The 26185-nt window shown below is 42.0% G+C and overlaps 1 protein-coding gene across 1 annotated transcript; it reads right to left on the bottom strand.

The window, feature by feature from the left end:
• Nucleotides 1-129: 129 nt before the first annotated feature.
• On the bottom strand, nt 130-25517 carry chaf1b (chromatin assembly factor 1, subunit B; the record flags this gene model as incomplete). The annotated part of the gene is made up of 13 exons (XM_080839172.1): nt 130-281; nt 429-517; nt 13925-14581; nt 14847-15006; nt 15609-15700; nt 18195-18264; nt 18391-18484; nt 18830-18914; nt 22354-22450; nt 22793-22896; nt 24525-24645; nt 24806-24938; nt 25392-25517. 13 exons carry the CDS (start codon nt 25515-25517, stop codon nt 130-132), a joined length of 1980 nt encoding a protein of 659 aa, XP_080695298.1.
• Nucleotides 25518-26185: the final 668 nt, after the last annotated feature.

The raw sequence follows: 26185 nt of genomic DNA, 5'->3' as shown, positions 1-26185 counted from the left end.
GATTGATATACAGTACATTTATATAAGTGCACATGTAAACACATGGGCATTCTTAAAAGAGGGCAGATGGTGGCATTGTTGAGACTGTCGGGACATGAGGTTCACAGATCCAGAGGTCAGCAGCTGGACTTAGACCGTGCTGGGCTTTTCCTGGGTAGGACCAGGGCTCGCTTCAGGATCTGGAGCAGGATCGCCAGATCCCTTTGGTTGGGGAGAATCCGTCTTCGGACGCTTGGACTCTGGAGGGTTGCACAAAGGGTCACTGGAAGGGGATGGCCTCTCTGAAGAACACACATACACACACACCTCAGTTAAAACAGTACAAAACAATGGTCTCGTTGTCACGCTACAAAAATGTGGTTGGCTGGCAGCGTGAAATTCTTGAGGCATTAGTCCAGGCCCCGCCCTTGTTTCTTGGCACGACTCACCGTGTTTGGCTTTTTCAGTGGAAGAGGGTGTGATGGCCTTCTGAGAGGGAGCAGGTGATCGCATCATAACTGATGTCAGAGAGATACGCCTACAAAACACAAAGCAAAGAATTGTGTCAAATCGAAGCGCAGATCAGGCTTGTTCCTACAAAAAATATACTAGTTTGCATTTTATTATGATCTTTTGTTGAGTCAAATCCTCCTTATCCCTTGCTTTGAGATGTCACCAAAAGATGGCTACTGGCAGCTCTTACAATTAAGAGTTGTTTTCTCTTACAAAAGCTGTTGGTATTTTGTGAAGATTTAAATAAAATTGAAAGCGAAAGATAATGAAGACGGAAGGAAATACCGTCTGCACTGCACCACCAACCCATCATTGAGGTTTCTTTGTTTTAACATACATCCGCATTACAACAACCAACACTTCCTTCTGGGAAAGAAGTGTTACTGCAATAATGAAAGTGAAAGCCTACATTTCTATTAGCCGAACAAACATTTGAGGCATAGATAAATCAAGAAGCAATAAATCAATATGATTTCTGTATATTTTGGTTTTAATACTATAAATGTGTTTTTCTAATAAATAATTTTGCTCCAAGTAGATATGCTTGAAAGCACCAAACATGTCTTTTAAATGAAGTTATTTTAATTAATTCATACATTTATCAGACTTGAAATGTGTTGCTGAAGCTACACTGGTAGAGCAGGTTGTGCCACCAATGACCTGACAGATGGCTGAAAAAAACCTGATATTAGGGATGCGCTTTAATAGCCTCTAAAAGAAGAGCATTCACGCAATGCTTGTTCATTTACAAAAAAATATTTCAAGAAACAGCTCCCCTGAAATACATGACCAGAGGTGTACAGATATTTTCTAGATTTCAATTTCTTTCTGCATTCCAGAATGTCTCTACTTCACTTTAGTCCTCATCCCCCAAGTTGACCTTGTACCAAATGTCATAGCAGTACCGCTGCAGTTCTCCACCATTGCACTAGGTCCATATTGAACAGGGAGGGTGTGAATGAGTATGTCTTCACCTGTCAAGTTAGTTGACAGCATTTCCTCACCAGCAGCTTCAGGAGCACACACCTGGGCCACAGGCACTGAAGCACAGACTGTAGTACACCCTCCTTCATTCCAAGGACAACCTAATGCAATGATGGCAAGGGAGGACTCAAAACCTAATCCTACGCTGATGCTTCATTATCCCTAAATCACAGCAAATGCAGACACAAATCAAAATATTGACGGTAATAATTATTATTGCCATTTTGGCCTTTTTCGGCCTCCCCCTCAGCTTCTATTCTATGGCTCATTCGGTCCCGATACACCATACATGCCTCATTATTTCTCCCGCTTCTTCACACTTCATTGATTTTGTCCACTTGTTCAATCGTTAGTTTTGCCTTTTTTCTCGCCTCTCGCTCTCTAAAACTCACACTTTCTCCCCTCTCTTGCCCCTGTCTTGCAGACCCTTGAAAGTACACAAGGACAGACTGGCCATTGTTTCAGAGCAAAGCTGGGAGGAACTCATTGTTACTGAACACACAGCAGGAGGTCTAACGATCCCCCCACCCTTCGTGTCCGTGACCATCAGACCTGGCCTGGAAACCAAAACAACACGAGGAGCCCAGTGCCAAGACTGGGGAGTCTGCTTCTTAATCCTGTTCCTCCATTGCAGCCACCACGTGCTCTGCTGACACCAATGTACTCTAAAACAACGAACTAAAACAGGTAAACAAATAAAATAATAGTTATTCAGCATCTAGATTCTTAAGAAAGATGAATGATAAATGTTAAGGGGAAAGTAAAACAGACGTTGATTTCCTGCTGCAAAAAATTCAAAACTAAGTCTACCTCTTTTCACATCTTCTTGTCACAGTTTGTAAATTAAGTTTCTTCATATTTTCAGTTACTTCCTAATACATGGTAAGGTTAAGATGATAAAATGTTCATTCCTAGCGCTAATAATTAAAGGATAAGGCCAACCTCATTTATCCCTGAACCCACCAAGGTCACAACAAACCCATAGGAATGATAACAGCATGCCACTGCTTCCCATGGTTGTGAGTTTAAATGCATTTAGGTATTTTTATTACAATCGAATTACAATCTACTGTAATCAGGGTAGCGGTATTAGAGAAATCTGATTTCCCGATATTTCAATGCAATATCCACAAGTAATTGAATTTCAAACCAGATTTCTGACTCACTTCTCACCCAACCCCTTACCAGGCATCTACCTGCAGAGCAGGTATTATTATCTCATCATCGTTATTGATAAGCTCAATAATAAGTTCAGCTATTTGCTAAGGGTTGGAATATGGACTCTCTCAAACCAAGCCCATGTCATAAAACCCTTTCTATAGAGTTAGCCATTATACTCTATTAGTCTTCATAGGGCGATCGGCAGGATTGTGACCTCTACTGAATGTGAATGGATGGTGAACATTTCATAGAAGCTGTTCATCAGACCTCTATTGACCAGCCATGACATCATCATGGGTTGATTTTCATCAGGTCTAACACAGGGATTAAAGCAAAAAAAAAAAATCATCTGACTGAAGAAAAAAAAAATAAATCAGCACTCACATGGGGTCGTGGCTGCATAGCCTACCGCCTCGATATTTGAACTTCATATTATCACGATATTATCACTTACTAGTTCAAAGCTAGGGCATAAAACCAATATTTTTGCAAGACTTCACCATTCTTGTTAATGGGCTTGTTACGGTGTTGTGGTTCTCGCTGGTGGGCGTGGTCGCGGACCTATTCTCTATTGCCGGGCGGGACCTCGCCCTTTATAAAGCCGGCCCTTCCAAAGATGGAGGCGCTCACTTGCTTGGAACTGGCCGCGTCTGCTTCCCACAAACTGTTCCTGATAACACACTGGATTACACACCGAACTTTGGAGACTTCTTGACTTGAGACATTTGCGCGTGTTACGCGCTTGTTCGTTGGCCTACTCTGGTTTGCTTGGTGGTTGTTTGTTTTGTCTGCACCTTTTTTAGCTTAGAAATAGCAAGTGCAGGTAAGGAAGTCTGCGGAAGACTCACCTCCTTTTTCATTTTGACAGGAGCTAGGTAAGCTGCTGCAACCAGTTAGTTTTATGAAGGCTTTTTTGTTGGTACTTTGTTTCCCCTCTCTTCCTCTTTTACTGCAACCACCACTGTGTTTGTTATAATAAACCAAACTGTTGATCCGCAAACCAGAGTCGGGCCTTTTATGTTACGGGACCTTTTGTTCTCAGGGTCTGCCGTAACATAAATGGGGGCTTGTCCGGATACGAATTTAGCACATTATTAATGGTGCCTTTAGTGCGACATTTCGCCGCCGTTATTGTCTCCGTTTATTGTGAGCCAGTGTTGTGTTTCACGTTGTTTTGCGTGATTTTGCCTTGGTAGGCTATTCCACACAGTAAAGATGTCTACTCTTGAAGAGTTTATTGAAGAGCAAAATCAGACTATTTTAACCAGTTTTACTCGCCATGAGTTACTGAGAATTGCGGGGCACTATAAAATAGAGGTACGGGGTAGTCCGTTAAAAGCGGAGCTCCTGACTAAACTTACGGAGGCTTTGCTTAGGCAGGGAATTATAGGGGAGGCCGAAAAGTTGCTTCCTGGAGCTGGAGCGTCTGCAGCGACGTCACCTGCACCTGATGTGTCAGGCGTCCAAATCACCAAAGGTGCACTCGAGCTTCGTAGAACAGAGTTGAGGGAGAAGGAGATCGAGTGGGATAAGGAAAGGACTCGGTTGGAAGCAGACAGACAGTGGCAGAGAGAGAAAGATCGACGAGAGCACAAGCTTAAGTTGAAAGACCTGGAGATAGGGCAGGCAATTCGGCTTAAAGAGCTAGACATAAAAGCTCGCGAAGCAGGGGTTATCATTCCATCTAATAATTTCGATGTAGCCTGGAATATTAGAATTGTCCCTCCGTTTAGAGAGAAGGAGGTGGATACATTCTTTGGACATTTTGAAATGGTAGCCACAGTCCTGAAGTGGCAGCGTGAGGTCTGGACAATGATGCTTCAGAGTGTGTTTACGGGGAAGGCGCAAGAGGCATACTCTGCCTTGTCGCTCGAAGATGCGCTCGACTATGATAAAGTCAAACAAGCGGTGCTGCGCATCTATTCACTTGTCCCTGAAGCCTACCGGCAGAAATTTCTGAACCATCAGAAGCAGGAAACGTTTTCGTATGTGGAGTTTTTTAGGGACAAAGCTGTATAGTTTGATCGCTGGCTTAAGGCGAGACACGGCAGGCAAAAACATCGTTTTTTCAGCAGTGGTCAATTTTGAGATTTTGAGCTAGTTCACTCCCTAAACATGTAATCTTTCATACTAGCATAAAGAAAATATCCTAATTATACATTAATGTGTATATTTATTCACATTTTGTCTGTTCGCGGCGTCAGCATTCTCATAGGTTTCCAGGAAAGTTAGCAGTCTAACGTAACGTGCAGTATGTCGGCTTTCTGATGCTTGACATGTTTGGTACCGTTGGAAAGCGCTATAGCTCTCACACAACGTTATCTAATCCAAATAAGGACATTTCCTTTCCAGCAGTAACCAATGATGTTAGCAAAAACGGGGGTTTAAACATAAGGACGCAATTTCATTGGTTTGCGGTGGTTTCTGATAACGTGATTCGCTCAGACGCATCACGTGGTATGGCTAGACACTTCCTGAATCTTTACATGCGATTTTCTCAAAATGAGTTTTTTGTCATTCTCCGGTAGATACTTCTCAGCCTATGTAGCACCTATGTACACCACACTTTCCAGTTATACACTTAGCAGTCTTCTGAAGATATTTACAGAAGGATTTGTTAATTAATCATTCCTGGCCTGATTTATGTGACATTTTGATCAAAAAAAGGTGGCGAAAATAAGTTTTTTAAGGCTGTAGACAGTATATTTTGATTTTCTAGGTAATGAAAGCAGATATCCTGAAATCCCTCTGTAAATGTGTTTGCATCTTGTATGTTAACAAAATGAAAATAAAAAAAATCACCTGGCTTTATCGTATGTCCAGATATATCTACCGGAAATATATGCAAATTTGAGCATATTTAATTAGATAAGGCCTAATTTGCATAATCAAACATAGTAATTACAGAAACTTGTAATACATTTTTTGTTCATACGTGTGTGAGTAATCAACTGAGGAAGTTTCATGGTGATATCTATTATTTAAAAAAATACCCTATTCACCTGTAGTGTCTCGCCTTAACTCACAAAACATCACAACTTTTGAGGGCCTGCGTGATTTAATACTGCTCGAAGACTTTAAAAACTGTCTACCCAAGAACGTCGCCACATACGTTAGCGAGCACAAAGACCTCAAGCCTTCCAGCGCAGCAGGGCTGGCTGATGAGTACATACTCTCCCATAAGAGCGTAAGCGCCTGCTCTATGAAATTTCAGCTCCGTAGTGGTAGTCCTCCGTGGGCCTCCAATACCTATAATATAATATAATAATATAACGTACCTATGGGTCAGTCTTCTTACACGGAGACGCTATGAACGTCCCGTCCGAGAGATACTGTTCCGATTTGCGGTTATTGCAAAAAGCGGGGCCATATTCTCTCCGACTGTTTTGCTCTGAAGCGTAAAAACAGGCCCAGCTCTACCAATTCCCGTATTGAGTCCAATTCATGTGTCTCTACACTTCTTATGACGTCTCGGAAAGACGAGAGTAGTAATAATTGCCAGAATTTTTCTCCGTTCATCATGGACGGTTTTGTCACGTTAGTGGGAAATTCTAGTGAGCGCATCCCAATAAAGATCCTACGCGACACTGGTGCGTCGCAAAGTTTTGTGTTGGAGAATGTCCTTCCTTTTGGTAAGGACTCCTGCACTGGAGCAAGTATAATTGTCCAGGGCTTCGAAATGGTCGCTGTGAGCGTCCCTCTGCACCCTATCTCACTTGTTTCGAAGTTAGTCACTGGTAATGTTACGGTGGGCATACGCCCCTCTCTTCCCGTAAAGGGTGTTTCGATGTTACTGGGTAACGATTTGGCTGGTGGAAAGGTTCTGCCTAGCCCTGTGGTGACTAAAATTTCTCCAACAATTCCAACCTCTTTAGGGTCTGATCTTTTAAACGTGACATAAAATAAGGCGCAAAGTGTTAAAGAGTCTCTACTCAAAGATCGCGAAAGTGAGCTGATGGCTCCTTCTGGTGATACTTTTGTTTCTCATTATTTGCCTACCTGTTCTGGTGGGGAATTATTTCAAGGGTCCGTATCACCTTTTATTCTGCCTTGCCTTCCTAATTTGACCTCTAGTCAAAAACCTACTGTCGTGCGAAAGAATGACCCTTCTCCTGGTCCTCTATTTGTTAGCCAGTTCCCAAGGACCACGTCAGGTAATCCGTACCTGCTGACTATTATGTCTACGTTAAGGAGTTTTCCTGTTGCCGTTTTTAAAGTGCTAATGGTGTTTTTCTTTATCGTTGCTGCTGTGTCTCTTTCTGACCTCGTTAATAAACGGTCTTTTCAGCACTTGGACTCCGTTAAAGCCCTCTCTAACACTGATTCCATACTGGCCGCTCTGAACTTGTCTTCTGCCTTTGCTCCAGCGGTAGACGCTGGTGTTTTGGGAGTGACGCGGTAGTCTGGCAATCAAGGGAAGACGGGCTGGAACACCCAGTGTGTTTCTTTTTGCGGAAATTTAAAGTTCGCAAAAGGGCGTTTTCCATTATCGAAAAGGAGGCCCTTGCTCTTGTGTTGGCTTTGGAGCATTTTGAAGTGCATGTCGGTGGGGCAGCGCAACCGGTGGAGCCTCACGATGATCTTTCTCGTGCCTAATTGCACGTCATGATGTCACTAAATTGTGGGTTGAATGTGGTGATGTTGTGCTAACCTTTTTTTTCAGCGGAGCCGGTGTGAGGGGTTCCAGCTGGAGAGATGAGTTATTTTTTGCTTCTTTTGCCCTCTGTATATAGCTTTACACATTTGTATATCTGTATAACCTTTGTTGTTTATCCCCCAATTTATTTCTTAAGGGTGGGGGTGTTACGGTGTTGTGGTTCTCCTCTGCTCGTCTCGACAAGGTGGAGTGGGCGTGGTCGCGGACCTATTCTCTATTGCCGGGCGGGACCTCGCCCTTTATAAAGCCGGCCCTTCCAAAGATGGAGGCGCTCACTTGCTTGGAACTGGCCGCGTCTGCTTCCCACAAACTGTTCCTGATAACACACTGGATTACACACCGAACTTTGGAGACTTTTTGACTTGAGACATTTACGCGTGTTACGCGCTTGTTCGTTGGCCTACTCTGGTTTGCTTGGTGGTTGTTTGTTTTGTCTGCACCTTTTTTAGCTTAGAAATAGCAAGTGCAGGTAAGGAAGTCTGCGGAAGACTCACCTCCTTTTTCATTTTGACGGGAGCTAGGTAAGCTGCTGCAACCAGTTAGTTTTATGAAGGCTTTTTTGTTGGTACTTTGTTTCCCCTCTCTTCCTCTTTTACTGCAACCACCACTGTGTTTGTTATAATAAACCAAACTGTTGATCCGCAAACCAGAGTCGGGCCTTTTATGTTACGGGACCTTTTGTTCTCAGGGTCTGCCGTAACAGGGCTATACATGGCAAAACGATTCACTGAAATCCAGGGGCATTTAAAAAAAAAAAAAAAATTGGGGGCACTTTTAGAAACTTGTGAAATAACATTTAGGCCTAACCTTTGTTCAAAAATAATAAACACACTTATTTAGGCTTACAGTATATGTGTAAAAATGGCTCCCTCCCCCAGAGCCATCAGCTGAAGCACCCTGCTGTTTTGGGCCACTCACAGAACCTGGGGTCCAGGCAGCGGTCAGCCTATCAGCTGATCCCTAGGTTCTGTGGGGGGTCGTAAACAGTGGAATGTCACTGTTTATTGGTCACCCCGGGACAGTTTCAAGGAAACCTACATAACTCTGTGGACTGTTTCAAGTCTTTCCCTGAGGCATGTCCTGACATGCCGCTCAGCCCCTCTCCCCCTATATAAGCCCGACCTTCTCTCTGGCCATTTTGTGGGAGCAGAAGCTGGAGAGAGGAGCAACAAGGATTTTGGGGGACTAAGTTCAGAGACTTTCATCATTGCCGTGCGTCTTTAAGACAGTGAGTGTTCTGTAATTACATGTATGCTTAGCTTATTAAGTTTGTAAATATTAGTTAGATAAATACCTGTTTATTATTTGTTGTATTGAGCATTCACTGTCGGACCGCTTCTCATTCAGGATATTGTCACCATTTCATGTTCACTCTTGTTGTACATAATGATTCATTTATTGTATTTGAGTGCTAATGTATATATTTGTTATATATTATTTCCATAGAAACCACGGATAACACAGTCATTACACGGTTCAATCAGTCATCACGGTTCAGTTCACGGTCACTTCATATCTGCACTGTGTGTTGGCAATAAACATTCATTATTGGACATTGACATCTGTATTGTTCTTACCGGACAACCTGTGGCGATTGTCACTCACTATTTCATCATTACCAGCAATACAGTCCTTTCTGGGGATTCTTCAACAGCCCCTATTTTATAATATGAACAATTGTCATCAAATGGCAATAATAAGACTATTAGCATTAGTCTACAGATTCAAAGTGTTTTCTTAGATTTTTTTAACAAAAACCAAACAGACAATGTAAATTAGACAATCATATTCAACAGTATTCTTATTTCTTTTAGGTTATTAGTTGTCATAGTAATAACAACTAATACAATCTTATTAAAGGTAAAAAAAAAAATTACTTTTAACAATCGTTTTTTTTAATTTTTTTATAACACATTATATTTATGGATTTTTGTGTTACCTTTAATCATATACCTACCATAGTAGGCCTACAGGAAATAGCCTACAGATTAGACTAATTAGCTAGCATGCAAGCAAGCCTTTGTAGCCAACGCACTATCAGAGATAGCCAACGTTAACTAACTAACATTAAACTAGCTTAACCGAACTTAATCATTTCTAAAAGTATTAAAGCTAGGGCCGGGACTTTAACGCGTTAATTAAGATTAATTCATTTCACAAAAATAAACGCGTTAAAAAAATTGACGCATTTTAAATCGTATCTATTTTTGCACCGCGGAACGTTTCTCACTGGAGGAGTTTCAGACGGACCGATTATACTGGCGCACCAACTAATGCGCATAAATTCGGTTCAAACAAGTTGAACCTTAGACATACATATATATGTCTATGAGTTGAACAACAAACCACAGTGGCACAGTGAACATGAACAAAGAAGCTGATGAGACCGCGTTGGTTGGCCCAGTGAATGGGACATTTTGTTACAAAAAATGAACGGATGGAGGCATCGATAAGAACATGGTTCAGTGCAAGCTATGCAACAAGGAATTCGCATATCACCGCAGCACATCGAGTATCACCTCAATGCAAAACATATAGCAGCTAGCGTGGACGTTAAGCCTGACTCCGGGTACAACCAGAGATGTTTTCTAACAGTCAGGGTTTCCAATGTTCTGAATGTACTTGAAAGTATTGTGTTTTACTTAAAAAACCCAAAGTATTATAGTTTACAGAAGGTCTACCTATCTATAGGCTACCTGGATTTCTGAAATGTACTACATTTCTAAATATGGTATTGCTACACTTAATGGCAAAACTTGCACTGGTCTGTTGAACTTGAACAAAAATAAACAATATTTGTGTTGCTTAAGCTTATGTATTCAGTCATTATTCAATGGTATACTAAAAATCCATGTGAAAAAAATTACTTCTCACTGTTCTCAGGTGAAATATTTATTTGCGATTAAAATGCGATTCATTTCGATTAATTAATTACAAAGCCTCTGATTAATTCGATTAATTTTTTTAATCGAGTCCCGGCCCTAATTATTACTAGTTATCATTCACCGTAGGCGATGTGTGTCGCTTGGCGCTTGGTGACGAAATGCCATGTATTTCTGAATGTTTTCGCTCCCCTTGATAGAGTCAGCAGAAGAATTTGCCTGTGCTGGATTGACAAGGATTCGGGCAACTCGTTGTCCACAATTTCGACATGCCTTGAAAACCGGGTCTGTTTCTCTTTGTCATTGTCTTCCTCCACCCAGTCAATCTAGCTTTCATTTTAGACAGTCGCTGGGTGTATACATTTTATATTTTAGAACCTGAGATGGTGACAGAGACTGCACTGATCCTCATTTCTCCTCACTCTCGCAGTCACAGCCAGGTCTGATTAGGAAGCGCTCCAAATATTTTTTGTTAGAACGTTCGTTTCTTCAAGTAACAATCAGTCAAGGCGAAAAATCAAAACATTAAATGGCAACTGACCGGGTCATATGCTACGATGTTTTTGACAAGTTAATTAAATTATTATTACAGAAAATGATATTATCCCCCCCCCCTCTTTTTTCTCTTCGGATCTGCATCAATCTCATTGTTGGCCTTATGCGAGCCAAGTTGACGGAAATCCGTCATAGCGACGGAAAACTTTAATCCATGCTAACAGCTACAGTGTTTCCCACACATTGACGAGACTATGGCGCACCGCCATAGTCTAATTTCGGCCGCCATAGTCTCTGCGTGCACATGAAGTTTTTTTTTTTTTTTTTTTTGCTCAGACGAAGTTCGTGTCGCTCTCATTGGGATTGCATGAAAGCACGAAGTTCGGCTGTCTGCCTGCGACTGTGCCGAAAACAAAACACTGTTGAGATATGTTAGTGTTTCCCCTACCATTGTATAAGGGGGGCGCCCTGCCCCCCAAACGGCACCCCCCCTGAAAGGTCAAGTTAACTTTGCTCAATTTAATTTTCTATAAAGCGCCAGATCACAACGGAAGTCAGTTAAGGATACCTTTCCTATAGAACAGGTCTATACTCTATAGCTTGTTATTTTATTAAACACAATAAATAGCTTTGTGTTATTTATCTTATTTGCACAACGGCATGTCATTTTTGTCACTAGATGATTGCGCGTTTACAATTGTCCTCTGCTCTCTGTATGCGCAAGGCGGACTTCTGCCCCGATGCGCACACGTTACTTTCTGTTTCAAGATAAGATAGCAGTTAGTAGTTGCCGGCCATCTAAAATGCATATTTTGCTCGCAATATATTTGGAAATACAGACAAAAAGCTGTCCGATTTGAATGGGGGTATTTATTCATGTATATTTTGTCATCACTCGATCTTGAGAGATGTCTTCAAGTAACGTTAATGTTCCAAAGTGAAACATTCTAATGTGTGCACCCAGTCTCAGAGAGTTACTAGCCAGACTAGCGGTAGCTACTGAAAGAATGCCATGGATCCAGCAAAGCGTAGAGCTAAACGAATGTATGAATATGAACACCGGGCGTTCTTGCCTGAATGGGAGGAATTATTTGCGGAGCGAAATGGAAAACCCCTTTGCTTAATATGCAGACGTCACGGTCGCATTTTAAAGCCTTGAACTTGGATGCTAACATAGCCCAGGAGTTCCTAAAAGCAGAGCTGGGCAAGCACAAGATACATTCTCTGATACATCAGTCAGAGAAACAGACTCGGCTAAGTACTCTGAAACGGTCACGTTGGCATCGTATCAGGTGTCATGGAATATTGCTCGATCAAAAAAGTAATATAGTGAGGGAGAGTTTGAAAATTGAACAGAGGATATCTGACATTAACTATAATGAGCACCTTTAGACCGTTATAGTCTTCAATATGTTTATTTTTGTGCCATATTTTAAATCTACATTTGTTAATTTCTCTTCCTAAAACAAAGGGAGGCAACTGCTGATACCAAGCTCTTCTCCAGGCACAGTCTGTTTCTCTGCTTTGTTTTGATCAGTCATTGCAGAGAAGGAGGCCTCACATTAATACGTGGAGGCAAAGTGTAGTAGCTGTTCCTAAGCTTTCTCTCCCGGGTCAGGGTGCTCTTGCTTCACACAAATCCCAAACAAAATCTCAGCAGATGTCTTCAATATGTTTATATTTGTGCCATATTTTAAATCTCAATTTGTTAATTTATCTTCCTAAAACTCACTAGAGGACACTATTTAAAAGGTTATTTTAAAAAAAAATCTTATGGGGGAGCATGCCCCCAGACCCCCCTAGTTTTGCTGGGTCACAGGAAAAATAATAGGTTTTATGTAGGGGCTTATCCCCGCCAAAAGTTGGAAGCTCCTGCGAAATCAGGAATTTTAGGCAAAAACATCCCCCCCCCAAAGTGGTAAACCGGTAAACATGCGCCCGCCGCGCGTCACTTCAAGTACACCAGACGCTGCTCATGCATGCAGATTCTAGACAACCGGATAACTAGAATGCTGTTGATATTTAGATACAGTTGAAGATGATGAAAGTTAAAAAGTGAAAAGTCCGTGCTGTCTGCTCAGGGAGTCGAATTGCGAAAATGCACGAAATAGCAAAAGATGAAGGTAGGCGAGGTCTTCTGCACTCATTTGTTTTCATCTGCGTTTGAATACCTGACTCAACAGCCATACCTTCAAAAGTACGTCACTTTATAAGAGACGAGTGAAACTAAATATGTTTTCAGATGCCTTCTTTGTAATCCAAAGAAAAAGTTCCTGTCAACGTCAATGACATCCAACACAAACATACGAACACGCAAATTTCATCCATTCAACCGTTTTTATCTGACTGACAGTTGTGTTGATCCCTAAAATTGCATTGACTTGGCATTCAGTTTGTTTAACTGAAAGTAGCTTCTAATGTATCAAACTACTTTTGACAGGTTTATATAACTTAGCTTGCTACTTTTTTTTTGAGTGGTAGCTTCTGTGTAGTGAAGCTGAATTTATTGTAGAGTAGCTGATAGCTTAGCTCACTACAAAAATCAAGTAGCTTGCCCAACACTGCATAAAAAAGGTTTGTAGCAGTAAGGCTTTAAGTCATCAAACAAATATTCACAATACACATAATATCCAGAGTTTCAAAGACAACATTTCCGTGTTTCAAAGTGTCAACTGCTGTGCTCCTAGCAAAGTAGACTATTCACCCATCTGCCAGACCACATACCTATATAGTGGATACCCTGGGTGACTAGTAGAAATAACAGGTCTGTTTTATCCTTCACATGACCATATACCACCAAAATCAACTTGAAGATACCAAAACTCTGCCTATAAAGACATGCCTCAAAAAGTGGCAAATACCTGCATATGGTTAGTTGGAAGATCACCAGTTGTTAAATACCTTACAGTTAACGTTCGGAATAATACCTCAATGCATTGACCATTTGTTAATTACTTAAATATTCTTGGTTAATGCCTTCCTAAAAAACTAGGGTGATATACATTGTTTAAAATGAACTGAGCACCTGCCTGAGACACTTCAAAGGATCCGCTGAACTAAGCATAATACCATACCACAGTATTTAACAATGAACTAGTTGACAGTTTTGTGCAAACAAAACTATTACTACCACCACCATCTTATTTACCATCTACCGAGATGAAGGACTTATAACTGGACACTATTAAGTGCCGTCATCAGATAAGTAACAGAAAGTTCTTCAGTAGGATTAAACACCATAGATGTACTGTACCTGGGACCGGGACCCTTGGCAGAGCTGCTGCTTTTCTGGTTTGCTACTCCGAGGGGGGTGAGAGGATCCGAGGAGCCCTTCTTGTTGCAGGGGGTGGATGGAGCAGTTTTGGGGGTGCATGATGCTGCTAATGTTGGGGTGCTTGCCGCAGACTGTCCAGGGGGAGAGGGGGCGGTTTTGGGGATGTCTGGTGAGGTTGTTAGAGGCGTAGTAACAGTGCTCTTGGCAGAGGAGGCAGGGGTTGAGGGCGCTGAACTGGGGGAGCTGGTATTTTTAGGGGTGCTGGGTTTGCTCCAGGCGGTCAGCGTGTTGAGGGTAATGCGGCGCGGCTGCGACTTGGCCTGCCGGTTCTGCGGCGTCTTCTTCTCCTCACTGCCACTGGGTTTGGCAGGTGGTGGGGAGGCCATGGTGGAGGCAGCAGCAGCCACTCTTTCCTTCTCCAGACTGACAGGTGTGCTGGGAAGGCGGGGTACAGGCGAGGCTGTCTTGCCATTGGCCGAGTTCCTTTTGCCCTTCTTCTCCTGGGCAGAGCCAGGCGTGGTCACCTTAAGGATGGGCTGCTCTTTGAGAGGGGTTCCGAGCTCACCCTCAGTAAATGTGACGAAAGAGCAGTAGCCATCTGTCGATGACACAGCCAACACTAAGCCATCTTTGGTCCTGTATGTGGAAGGCATGCGAAAAGGAGATCAATCCAATGGATTTCAAACCAATTCAGTGCTATCAGACATGCTGAATGCCTTTATTTAGCATTTTGAGAGGGCACACCTAAAGATAATCATGCATGCTTGCTAGAGTCTCTTAAACACAATGTTAATGTCACTTGACAGGGAATGTGAGGAATTGCAGTGGGTACACAACAAATACAACAGCTGTGTTTGGGGAAGAGGTTGTTAAGTAAATGGGATGAGTGTTAAGCACTGACCAGCTAAGGTCGCTGAGAGTATGGTAGTGTAGGTTGGAGACGTAGCCAAATGGGAGACTCTGCTGGGAGTCGTAGAAGAAGATGGAGTCTTCAGTTGCCACAGCAAACACCACGCGGTATGGCAGCTGCAGGGTGTTTGGCAAGGGTTTGACCTCACCATCTGAAAGACATGGTGGTTATGAGAGAGGTTATGAGTAAGAGAGACCTAGAGTTAAAGATGGCATTTGTGAAATTAAGGCAGCCCTTCGAATAAAACATTTTAGAATGTAATGTATCAAATTTTATCGATTTTGCACTGATACATTTTCATCACCACTAAATGCACTTAAATAGAAAAAGAAAAATGTGGACATTAAAATAAGTTATTTTACTCAGTCCTTTGTCTGCACCATTGACGACTAAACTGAGCAAGATCCAATGTCTTATCCCTGCCTTGTGTTCCAGATCAATAGATACAACTAGAGGCCAGCGCACATGGACTGTAACGGCACAAATGGTTTCGCTCTTTTGTCGATGACACAAAGCTTTAAACTACTGTAAAGCCTTTCAACCCCAGATATATGTATTTAGCGCTCACGTAATATCGGAGTGCAACACTGTACCACTGAGCTTGGCTTCACAGCTTAACATTAAAGCTGGTTTTGCCCCAAAGATCAAGCTGAGACTTCCTTCTACCTCAACAATGACGTAAAAGCTTCTTGTGCGTATGAGCTCAAAAGGAGAGCATGGTGAGGTCTTAAATGTTGTGTCGGGAGTCCTCACCTTCTCCCTTCTTTGTCCGGAGCTCAAAGTAGACAGGGCAGCAGCGCACTGCTAGCGTAGCCTTAGAAGGGCTGGGCAGATGAGCGACCGGCCTGCGGGGGACAGACAGATTTAGAGCAGACACAAGCAAACAAACAAGCAGAACCATGATGATTTAAGCCTGCAGAGTTTAGATGCAGATCGAGCTTATCAGGCTGAGACTGAACCTTTAACCTGCAGGAGGGTCTCTCAAGGGCCATTGGGCAGAGGAGAACACAGGACATGCAGCAGCCGGAAGATGGACTCACACATCCAAACACAGATGTGAGCTAGGGGTGCACCGATCCGCTTTTTTCACCTCCGATACCGATACCGATATCTGAGGTTTAGTATCGGCCGATACCAATCCGATACCGATATAAAAAAACAGCGCAAAACTATGGTAACTGTGTGTATGTGTGTGACCACACGTGCGAGGGGGAAAAATGAGGAGTGCATGACATGAGATCTTGGTGCATTTTTTGCTCATTTGCTACTTAACCCTCTGGGCGCCACAGTCGACTTTTGTCGACAAGATGCCGCACTGAATAAAAACGGTCGTTTTTTTTCAAAAAGGGTGTCAAACTCCGTTTCTACTCCCATCCACCAGTGGCAGAACATGTTGTACTTCAGTCTACACCAGGAATTACGTCATGTTTATATATAAAACTGAGGCGAAGAAGCGGGGTGAATCAGTGCGACGGTAGTGCAGCCGGGGAAAGTGCGAGTGTCCACCAAGCACAACAAACAACTTCTTGCCATGTTCCCCATACAGTAGATAGTGGTGTATCCGATGTCAGTGGGGGTGGCGATGTTTCACGGGGTCGGGGTGTTAGTGTGGAAGGTGTCGGTGAAGGTAATGAGCCTGGGGCAGCTGTTGAGGTCCGGTCATTTTACCGCGTTAGCCACCTAGCTCCCCGGTCTTCTGACCATGATTACCATGTTGCTACCTTTACTTCAGGTCGCGTTCCTCTCCGTAATGTTGGGGACACAAATGTGGTTCAGTCTTTGCCTGTCACTGGTGGTGTTGTTAGACGGGGGAGAAGTGTGCAGAGGAGAGGAAATGGGCAACGTAGGCACAGGGTGGGGATGGAAAATGACGATAGTCTGAGCTCCTCGGCCCGGCGTGCTGGCGGCAGAGGTCGGCGCGGTGTTGCTCGCAGCAGGAGCCGTGTGTCACGGGGGAGAGGGGCCGCGCGTAGTCGTAGTGCGCTGCCTGATCAAGACATGAATGACGAATAATGACGATGTTTATCAAAAAATACTAACGTTGTCTGTCGTCTTGTCTCGTCACCTCACTCATGAGCTGTGCCTTGCCGCGGCGAGTGAGCTTTCAAACTAAACGGGTCTTGTCTAATTTTTGTTTGTTTGTCATAAAAGTAATATAGGGCTATATTTGCTCCACATGGATTCTGAGTGCCTACATAATAAATGGAAAATAATAAATTAGCAAAAGAACAACCTATGCTACATGCATACATTCATGCACATAGCCTAAATACATTCGGTTTGTTTCTGCCATTTATTGCTCATAATTATTAAATAATCTTTATTATTTAGATAGATATGTTTGCTATTTACTATTTACCAGAGTATTCAGTATTGTGCTTTATAACATGTACAAGGTGAGGGCCATTTTGGAAGTGGAAACTAATGCATTTTACAATTCAAATATGTGTCATTTCGTGAAAATTCTATAATCTAAGATGGCCTCCACCCTATGACGTCATAATATGCAAATTAGATGGGTAAATCTAGTCTCCACATAAACTTTAGGTCATACTAAACATTTCTCTAATTTACAGAAAGTCTCTATCTATTATAATTTCTAAGTTATCAAATTGGAACATTTCAGAGAAAAACCTCTGGCGCCCAAAGGGTTAACATCATGTCTAGTCATCACTATCAATTCATAACATAGGCTAAAAATAAATCACAAATAATGTACGTTCTAACTAGCGCTAGTGTTCAAATTAGTTAACAATCATATATCCGCTAGCGTGAACTTTTACGTTACATTGTAGAGGCTCAGCATGGTGACCTGTTAATGTATTTGCTGGTTCTAGTCTATTAAAAGACCCACGATTACCAAAGCACTATTCTTTATCTCCCTTTAATGTGCATTCATCAATTTCCATTACATGACGATGCATGTGATCCTATTATGTGTGTGTCTGCAATGAGAATGGGGACTAATTAGCACTGCACTGAATTACTTTAACATGAGTTATTGCTACACGATTACAATTATACAACTAATATAACTCGATACATATAATTGTGGACATTACACAAGGCAACATGAATCTCATTCATAGCTCATCCAGTCGAAATCTTAACAGGATGAACCCATCTTTATTACAGCGAATCAACATCAGGACATAACTAAATCTCCGCTTAGCATGCTAATCGCTATGTGCACTCATAATACACTACCTATATACATAAACGTAAAAATACCCGATCTAGAAATGTCTTCAATATCGGTACCGATACAAATATCGGATCGGTGCATCCCTAATGTGAGCACGCATGCACGCTCCCACTGTCTCTCACACACACACACACCTTTTGAAGCTCTTCCTGGAGAACACATATGTGGTATTGGTGACATTCTCTCCGGCTTCCACACATCCCGCTGAGAATGAGGAAGAAAATTCAGTGTGTAAGTCAACCCAGGGTGGTGACTACATTAGAATGATGAGTATGTATATTAGTGTGTGTGTGTGCTGGTGCGTGTGCGTGTGTGTGTGTGTGTGCGTACCAGGGGCCAGGAGGAATGAGCCGTCTGGAGTGAAACTTAACCGTCTGAAGAAGGACCTCATGCTGTCGTCATGAAACATCCTGTAATTCCTCACCTATACATGTGTGGAACATGACAACAATGATAAGGCTCTACAGAATTAATCAAGGTCTTGGAAATAAATAGGCAGTCATGACCTTTTGAAATCTTTTATGCGGGAACAAAAACAAAAATGCCCCTATAACTGCCTGTCTGAGACCTTCCATTTTATTCTGATATGATTCTCCAAAAATCTTCCCCTTGCCACCTCCATGTAATTAGTCATAAAAATCACTACATTGTGGGTCAACACACACACACTTCCAAAGCCAATGATGCTCAAATTTGGGACAAATGCAGAAACTATTTCTACAAACAGGGTCTACAAATGGGGCCTAAATCATGTTCCACTTTCACATACCTCTCCCTCAGCTGAGGAGCTTGAAGCCATCTTGCTGATGCTGTGGACCCTCTTCTTCTGGTGGGCATTATACACACGCAACACCCTGAACAAAAGCAATGGAGATTGAAAATTATAATTTTCATCATACACTGTTAAAGCTCAACTAAGCCAGTAGAGAGCAAGAAGAACTACAGTTTCTGGTGCAGAAGCAGTGATTTGGGTCAGAAAGGGCTACATAGTCATGGACAAAAATATCGGCACCCCTGCACTTCCTTTAGATAATTCACAATTTCTCCCAGAAAATTGTTGCAATGACAAATGCTTTGGTATTCACATGTTTATTTCTTTTATTTGCATTGGAACAACACAAAAAATCTGAGAAAAAAAATGCCAAATCTGACTCGATTCCACACAAAACTCCAATAATAGACTGGACAAAAGTATTGGCACCCTCAACTTAATATTTGGAAGTAGGTGTGCAACGGATCATCATTGATCCGTGATCCGTTCGGATCATCTATTTCGGTTCGGCACACGCATGATCCGCGGATTGATTAATGAAAAAAATAAATTGTGCACATGTTCAGTCCACACACAGCCGTAACCATTCCTGCTAGTTCCAGGGACAGAGCTACTTAACACGCTCTGGGTAAAAGTCTGCAACAGTTCCCTTTTCAATAAGCAAACAGTCCTATGGCTCGTTGTGATTTATTGTCCTCAGCGTACAACATGTAGAACAGTGGGCATGGAAAATAAAAGTAGGCTAGACTTCGGTGACTACTGTAACGATAACTGCTGCCTCTAGTGCTACGTCTGTTTCCATATACTCGCACTGCCACACAAACCTGTCGCCTAGGTTACCACACAGACGTAACACGTAGCTGACATAGCGATTGCTAATGTCGCTGCCAAATGTGAGGACCCGCCTGATGTGAGTCCGCATGCGCAAACTTTGCGACACTATTGTAGTACAACGAGCCAGGTAATGCGGGTGGTGTAGGCTACAGCATGAAGTGGAATGACAAGCGCATTTGTTTATGTTTGAAATCCACCAAGGTTTATGATGTTAAGCTTCATGTTTATTGAATTATTAGTTAAGCAGTGCATTCATTAGCCTACTAGTAACAGTAATACAACATAGCCCCATATGTTGACACTGAGCCGTATGCTGTAAACCGTTGAAAAAATTATAAAACACTACGTTAAATAAACCTACATTATGCGTTAAGAGAAGCCAGATACGTTGATATTAAACCATGTATGAGCATGCACTTCTTGGATAGTTTGCTCCTGAGCCTTCTGCCGTAAACCGTTTGTGTTTGCGCATGCGGACTCACATCAGGCAGCGGCGGACTCACATCAGGCAGCGGACTCACATTTGGCAGCGACAGCTAACATAAAGAAAAACCTGCAACACAGCGTGGTCATGGCGAGCGGAGGAACAGAAGAACTTGAACGCCCCACATTTAAATCCCCTGTTTGGGAGCATTTTGGCTTCCCTGTCAAATTGAATGCAGAAGGAAAGAGGTTGGTGGATAAAACCGTGACGGTGTGTAGGCACTGAGGCACAAGAAAGCCATAGCCTACAACAGTGGAAACACATCGAGCATGGCCACGCATTTACAGCGACATCACCCCGGTGTTTCACTGACAGGAGTGAAACCGAAAGTGGCTCAACAACCGGTCATCACCACGGCATTTAAGCAGCCCCCCTCCACAATCAGACCGGGCTAAAGCAATCACAAGTGTTAATAAACAAAAAGACAAAATATGTTTATTTGTCTTGTCTATTTATTAATTTTTTTGCTGATCCGAAAAATGATCCGATCCGTGACTCTGATCCGAAGAACGATCCGAACCGTGAGTTTTTTGATCCGTTGCACCCCTATTTGGAAGCATAATTACCTTATGGAAAAAAAATACTGAAATCAATCGCTTCCTGTAACCATGAATGAGTGTCTTACAACTCTTTATTGGACTTTTGGACCACTCTTTTTCCAACTGCTCCAGGTCTCTCACATTTGAAGGGTGCCTTCTCTCAACTGCTGTTTTGAGATCATGCCACAGGTGTGCTATGGGATTCAGATCTGGACTCATCTCTGCCATTTCAGAACTCTCCAGTGCTTTGTCTTAACCATTTCTGGGTGCTTTTTGAAGTGTGCTATGGGTCATTGTGCTGCTGGAAGACCCATGACCACTGACGAAGACCCAGCTTCTGACACTCGGCCCAACATTGCGCCCAAAAATTCTTTGGTAGTCCTCAGATTTCCTGATGCCACGCACACAGTCAAGGCATTGGGTTCAAAAGCAGCAAAGCAACCCAAAAACATCGGTCCACCTCCATCATGTTTGACCGTAGGGACCGTGTTCTTTTCTTTGAAGGCCTCCTTTCGTTTTCTGTAAACTGCTTTACCAAAAAGCTCTACTTTGGTCTCATCTGTCCACAGGACGATCTCCCAGAATGATTTTGGCTCCCCCAGGAAGGTTTTGGCAAACGCCAGTCTGGCTTTTTTATGTCTCTGTGTCAGCAGTGGGGACCTCCTAGGTCTCCTACCAAAGCTTCCCATTTCATTCAAAAGGCGACGAATAGTGCGAGCTGACACTGTAGCCTTGAGATTGTCCATGCTTTTCTACAATTTTGGTTCTCAAACCCCCAAACAATTCTTTGCTCTTCATTCTTTTGTCCATGCTGAGTGCGGTATACACAGACACTCAACACAAAGGTTGAGTCAACTTTGCTACTCTTTAACTGGTTGCAAATGTGATTAAAATGTTACCAGCATCTGTGACTTGCCACAGGGACTTAAAATACAAATTAAAGGAGCATTACATGCTTGACTTTCACTTATTTCTTAAAATTTTGAAAGGGTGCCAATAATTTTGTCCGGCCAACTTTTGGAGATTTGTGTGGAATCATGTCAGATTTGGCTTTTCTTGTCTGCTTTTTTGAGTTGTTCCAATGCAAAAAAATAGAAATCAACATGTGAATACCAAAACATTTGAAATTGCAACAATTTCCTGGGAGAAGTGGTACATTAACTGACAAAAGTGCAGGGGTGCCAATATTTAAGTCCATGACCGTACCATAAAACGTCCAATAATCGTCCACTGAAATACTCTAAATCAGACAAATGTACGCTGGCCACTAATAGCCCAAAACTCTCTCATCCATTGATAGACTGGACTGCTATGATTGTGTTTACATGCAAAACAAACATGTGAATTATTGGTTATATGAAGGTTAGCGTGGAATACTAGCAGGGAAACACTTGATGTTGCACGAGGAAGTCAAATCTGGTGTGTAGGCTAATGGTGTCAAGTCCAGAGTTGGCGGTTAGGATGAATAGCCAACATGGAGAAGTTTGCAAGAATATGTGTACTTTTATACTTTCTATGTAGGATATTCATAATAGGTAATAGGTACACATTTGTCTCATTTTACTGGCAGGTCTCCAATAACTGCCAGGTGCGTAAAGGGACTCAAGCAAATAAACAAGGCCTTTACTAGAGGTTTTATAATATACCAATATCCTTTAGCCTACCTGTCACAACTTAATGTGCAAATATACTGTCCCAGAGGATCCCAGGTCACACCCTGCACGTAGCTTTTGTGGTCATTGAAGATGCACGTCTTCTGACCTGCACATAAGAACCAGACGCACACAATATAAGTAAAAAAAAGCTGGTACAAATAATTTACACAGCATACAATCAATGCAACAAAAAGATTTGCAAAGCAAATTACAAAGCATTTATATCCATATATATTGTGTTCAACATTAATTACAAAGCATTTATATCCATATATATTGTGTTCAACATGAATTTCAAAGCATTTATATCCATATATATCGTGTTCAATATGAATTACAAAGTATTTATATCCATATATATCGTGTTCAACATGAATTTTAAAGCATTTATATACATATATATTGTGTTCAACATGATTTGAAAAGCACACAGAAGCATAGGGCCCACCCTTGTTTACGTCCCACATGATGGCAGTGTTGTCCACAGAACCGGACACCATGGAGTTTCCATCATTAGTCCAGGATATGTCATAAACATCCTCGATGTGACCCCTACCACAGAGGAAACACATACATGAGCAGACTGCCATAGTACTCGGGGTCGGGGGCATGGTACCAGTGTTCATTTTGTCAATGAACCTTTTTCCAATGACTAAAACAGGACACTGATGAGACATTAAATACGTCAACATAAAGGCACTTTTTAGTTTTATTCATAAAGAAACGTTTTATTTATTTGAAAGATAATATGATTTGGTTTCAGATATTAGACTACCGTAAATCCTCAAATAAAGGCCGGGATTCAATTAGAAGCCGGGCTCCAGATAGTAGCCGGGTCCTGGTCCATACGGACTAATAAAGGCCGGGCCCCAAATACAAGCCGGGGGTAAAATAAAGTAGCCTATTACTGTAGCCTACCAGCATCAGTCCGTCGGCTCAAAGTAGACATTTAATTTAATTTAATTGAATGCATTTCACAAATACATGTTCTCCTCATGTTTAATATTATATTATATAATATAGTTGTCTAATTTCATGGGCTGTTTGCAATAAAAAAAAGACATTTCCCCACGTAGGATGACAAGGCTAATTTGTAATTGTTCATGAAGGGGCGTCTGGCAATTTGTTATGGTTTAGCCTAAATGCACGTATCGTATAGCCTACTGTTGTTTATCTGTAACGTTTTAGTTGGCTAGGTTACTTTTTCCAGAAGGGATCATAAAGCAGTAGTAGACTTACGTAACTTTGATATTAAATTCAAAGAGATGGTGTATGCTGATTGCTGAAGAACATTCGGGAGAAAAAGCAGCAAAGAAATTTGGCATTGACCCGAGACGAATGCAATAGGCTACGACTAGCAGGTGGATGTAGAAAGAAAGTTAGGCTGGATATCAAACCAGCTCTTTTCAGTCCGCGGTAAGCATAATAGAGTGTCTAGAAAAATGATTAAAATCAAGGCTTTGGAAATCTTTTCCTCCGTGACTGACAGTAGAGACGTTAACTCCGATGTTTATGTTTACGTTGACACCGCACATAAAGCGCTACGCGATGTGCAGGCAGTGTTGAACGCATATGCAATGAATTATATTAGCTTACTGCAATTATGCCCATTATTTAAATAATACAATTATATAACAGAAGATAAGTAAGAAATAAAGGCCTGCCCCTAATACAAGCCTGCCCCAAATAAAGGCCGGTGCGCTGTGCAGCCTAAGTAAATACAAGCCCCGGCCACAATTGGAGGATTTACGGTACGTATTTTTGCCTATATTGTGCCTTTATATGACAACTACACATTTAGTAGATTTATTATATTTCATTGTGCATCAAAATAGGCTAAAAGTTGACTAAAATATAGTGAGTCTTTATTGATTAAAACTACACTCAAATATTTGTTGACAAAAACAGACTAAGAATGTTTAAATCACTAATTATGACTAAACTGAACTTGCATTTTGGTCTAAAAAAATCAAGACTATGACTTAAAATGGCTGTCAAAATGACATGGCATGCCACCCAGCAATGGAAGTAGGGACAGAACATGGGACAACATAAAAAGGGAGGCTTGGAGTGGGGAGACAGGGAAATGCTGAGGTATAAAATGGAGGCTTTAGCACTCAAACAACGACAACCTTTAACTACATACTATGAGAATACTATGAGTGGGAAAAGAGGCTCACCTAAAGGTCTTTAGAACATTCCAGCTCTCCTTGTTGAGCTGTCCATCATCATCGTCATGGAAGGCGGGAGCCTGCTCCGCCTCCTTACTGTCATTCAGCTTCCAAATCAGAATGACTCCATCTAAGTAAGCACAAAACTCTCATTACCACACTGGCCACCACACACAAAATCCTGAAGTACATTACACTTGTAATGGGAAGAACTGCAACAAAATAAAAACACTTATAGAAATGACATCAATAATTTCCCCTTAACACAATTACACCTCCCTTAAACTCACCATCTCCTCCAGACGCCAGGAGCTCTTTATTCGGGCAGAAGCGGACCACATTTACAGCTTTAGTGTGGCGCGACAAATTAGACAGGAACTCCACACAGGCCTTCCCGTTAGGACCTTTGTCTACTCGCCATATCTGCAATACAGACGGAGGTCAAAGGCAAGCATGGGCACTCCGAGCCATTGACAGTAATAATGTTGTATACTGCTCACATATTGCTGATGGCAGCCTGCACAAATACAAGTGGATCCAACAGCACTTTCACTAAATGTCTTCTAATAGTTGTTTATCCATTTTGTATTGTCATTTCATAAATATTTCTCATATCCATAGGTCCAATTACAATGTTGTCGGGAAAAACATTTTAGTCCGTTGTAAATAGCCATGGCTTATTCGTTTTCAGGGTCATGACCAAGCTCAACCTGAAACGAGTATTACAATATTATTGATAGTATAGCACACGTCTCTGTAGAGGTACAGCCACTTCCACAATTGATACTTATACCCTTGAAACAACCTCAATGAAGTCACAAACCAGGCATCTGAAGTCCCGGACACGTCCAATCCCATTAATGCATGTGTGCTTACCCTAACTGTTGTGTCCACTCCAGCGGTGGCCAGCCGGTCAATCCTGGCCTCAGGGTTCTTCTGGAAATCTAAACTGTAGACGGGTTCCTTGTTGTGCCAGGCAATCTCACAGGTTACCACCTTCATCCTTTGACCTACTACAGCCAGTGGAAACAACGAGATTAATTACTAGGCGAGGTGATGAATCACTCGGAAACATACAATGACAGGGGGCAGCAAGAAACAAAGACATACAATGGAAAAAGCATGTTGTGTGGCAACAGAATTAAGGCGAGATAGCTAGAATAGCCATCTTAAAAATAACGCACTAAAGATACCGTTGTTAAGATCCCCTATCTTGCCAGGTTCACATGAAGGTAACGTAGTGACTTCATCGCTGCAGATCAACCAGTTCATGTTAAGCTCACTATCGTACATTTTCAAAATGCTTTACGTTACGCTAACGACTAAATACCGTTAACCTGCATTGGTGAGCTTTTCTAAATAGCCTGCTAGATAGCCAGATCCCTTTTCTGCAGAACATGACAAAATGACGGGAAACTAATGTTACCTAATGGTCACGTACACTCGGCTGTTGCGAGCAAATATCCGCCAGTATTAAAATCGAGCTTAGACAAGCAACTCTGGTTCGAAGAAAAGACAGTAAACCCTGGATCAAAGTGACTTCAAAGCATCTCTGAGAAACATATCTAGCTAGCAAGCATTGCCTGTAAGTGAAAGGCTAGCTAGTGATATATTGCTAGCTAACTTATATACCTCGTCGACTTAAGGAGTCCGTATAGAAAAGGTCGGTG

Source organism: Sprattus sprattus (genome assembly GCF_963457725.1).
Source record: "Sprattus sprattus genome assembly, chromosome: 5".
NCBI classification, from domain to species: domain Eukaryota; kingdom Metazoa; phylum Chordata; class Actinopteri; order Clupeiformes; family Clupeidae; genus Sprattus; species Sprattus sprattus.
Note: the sequence above shows the minus strand (reverse complement) of the source record. Positions and strands in the feature narration are given on the sequence as shown.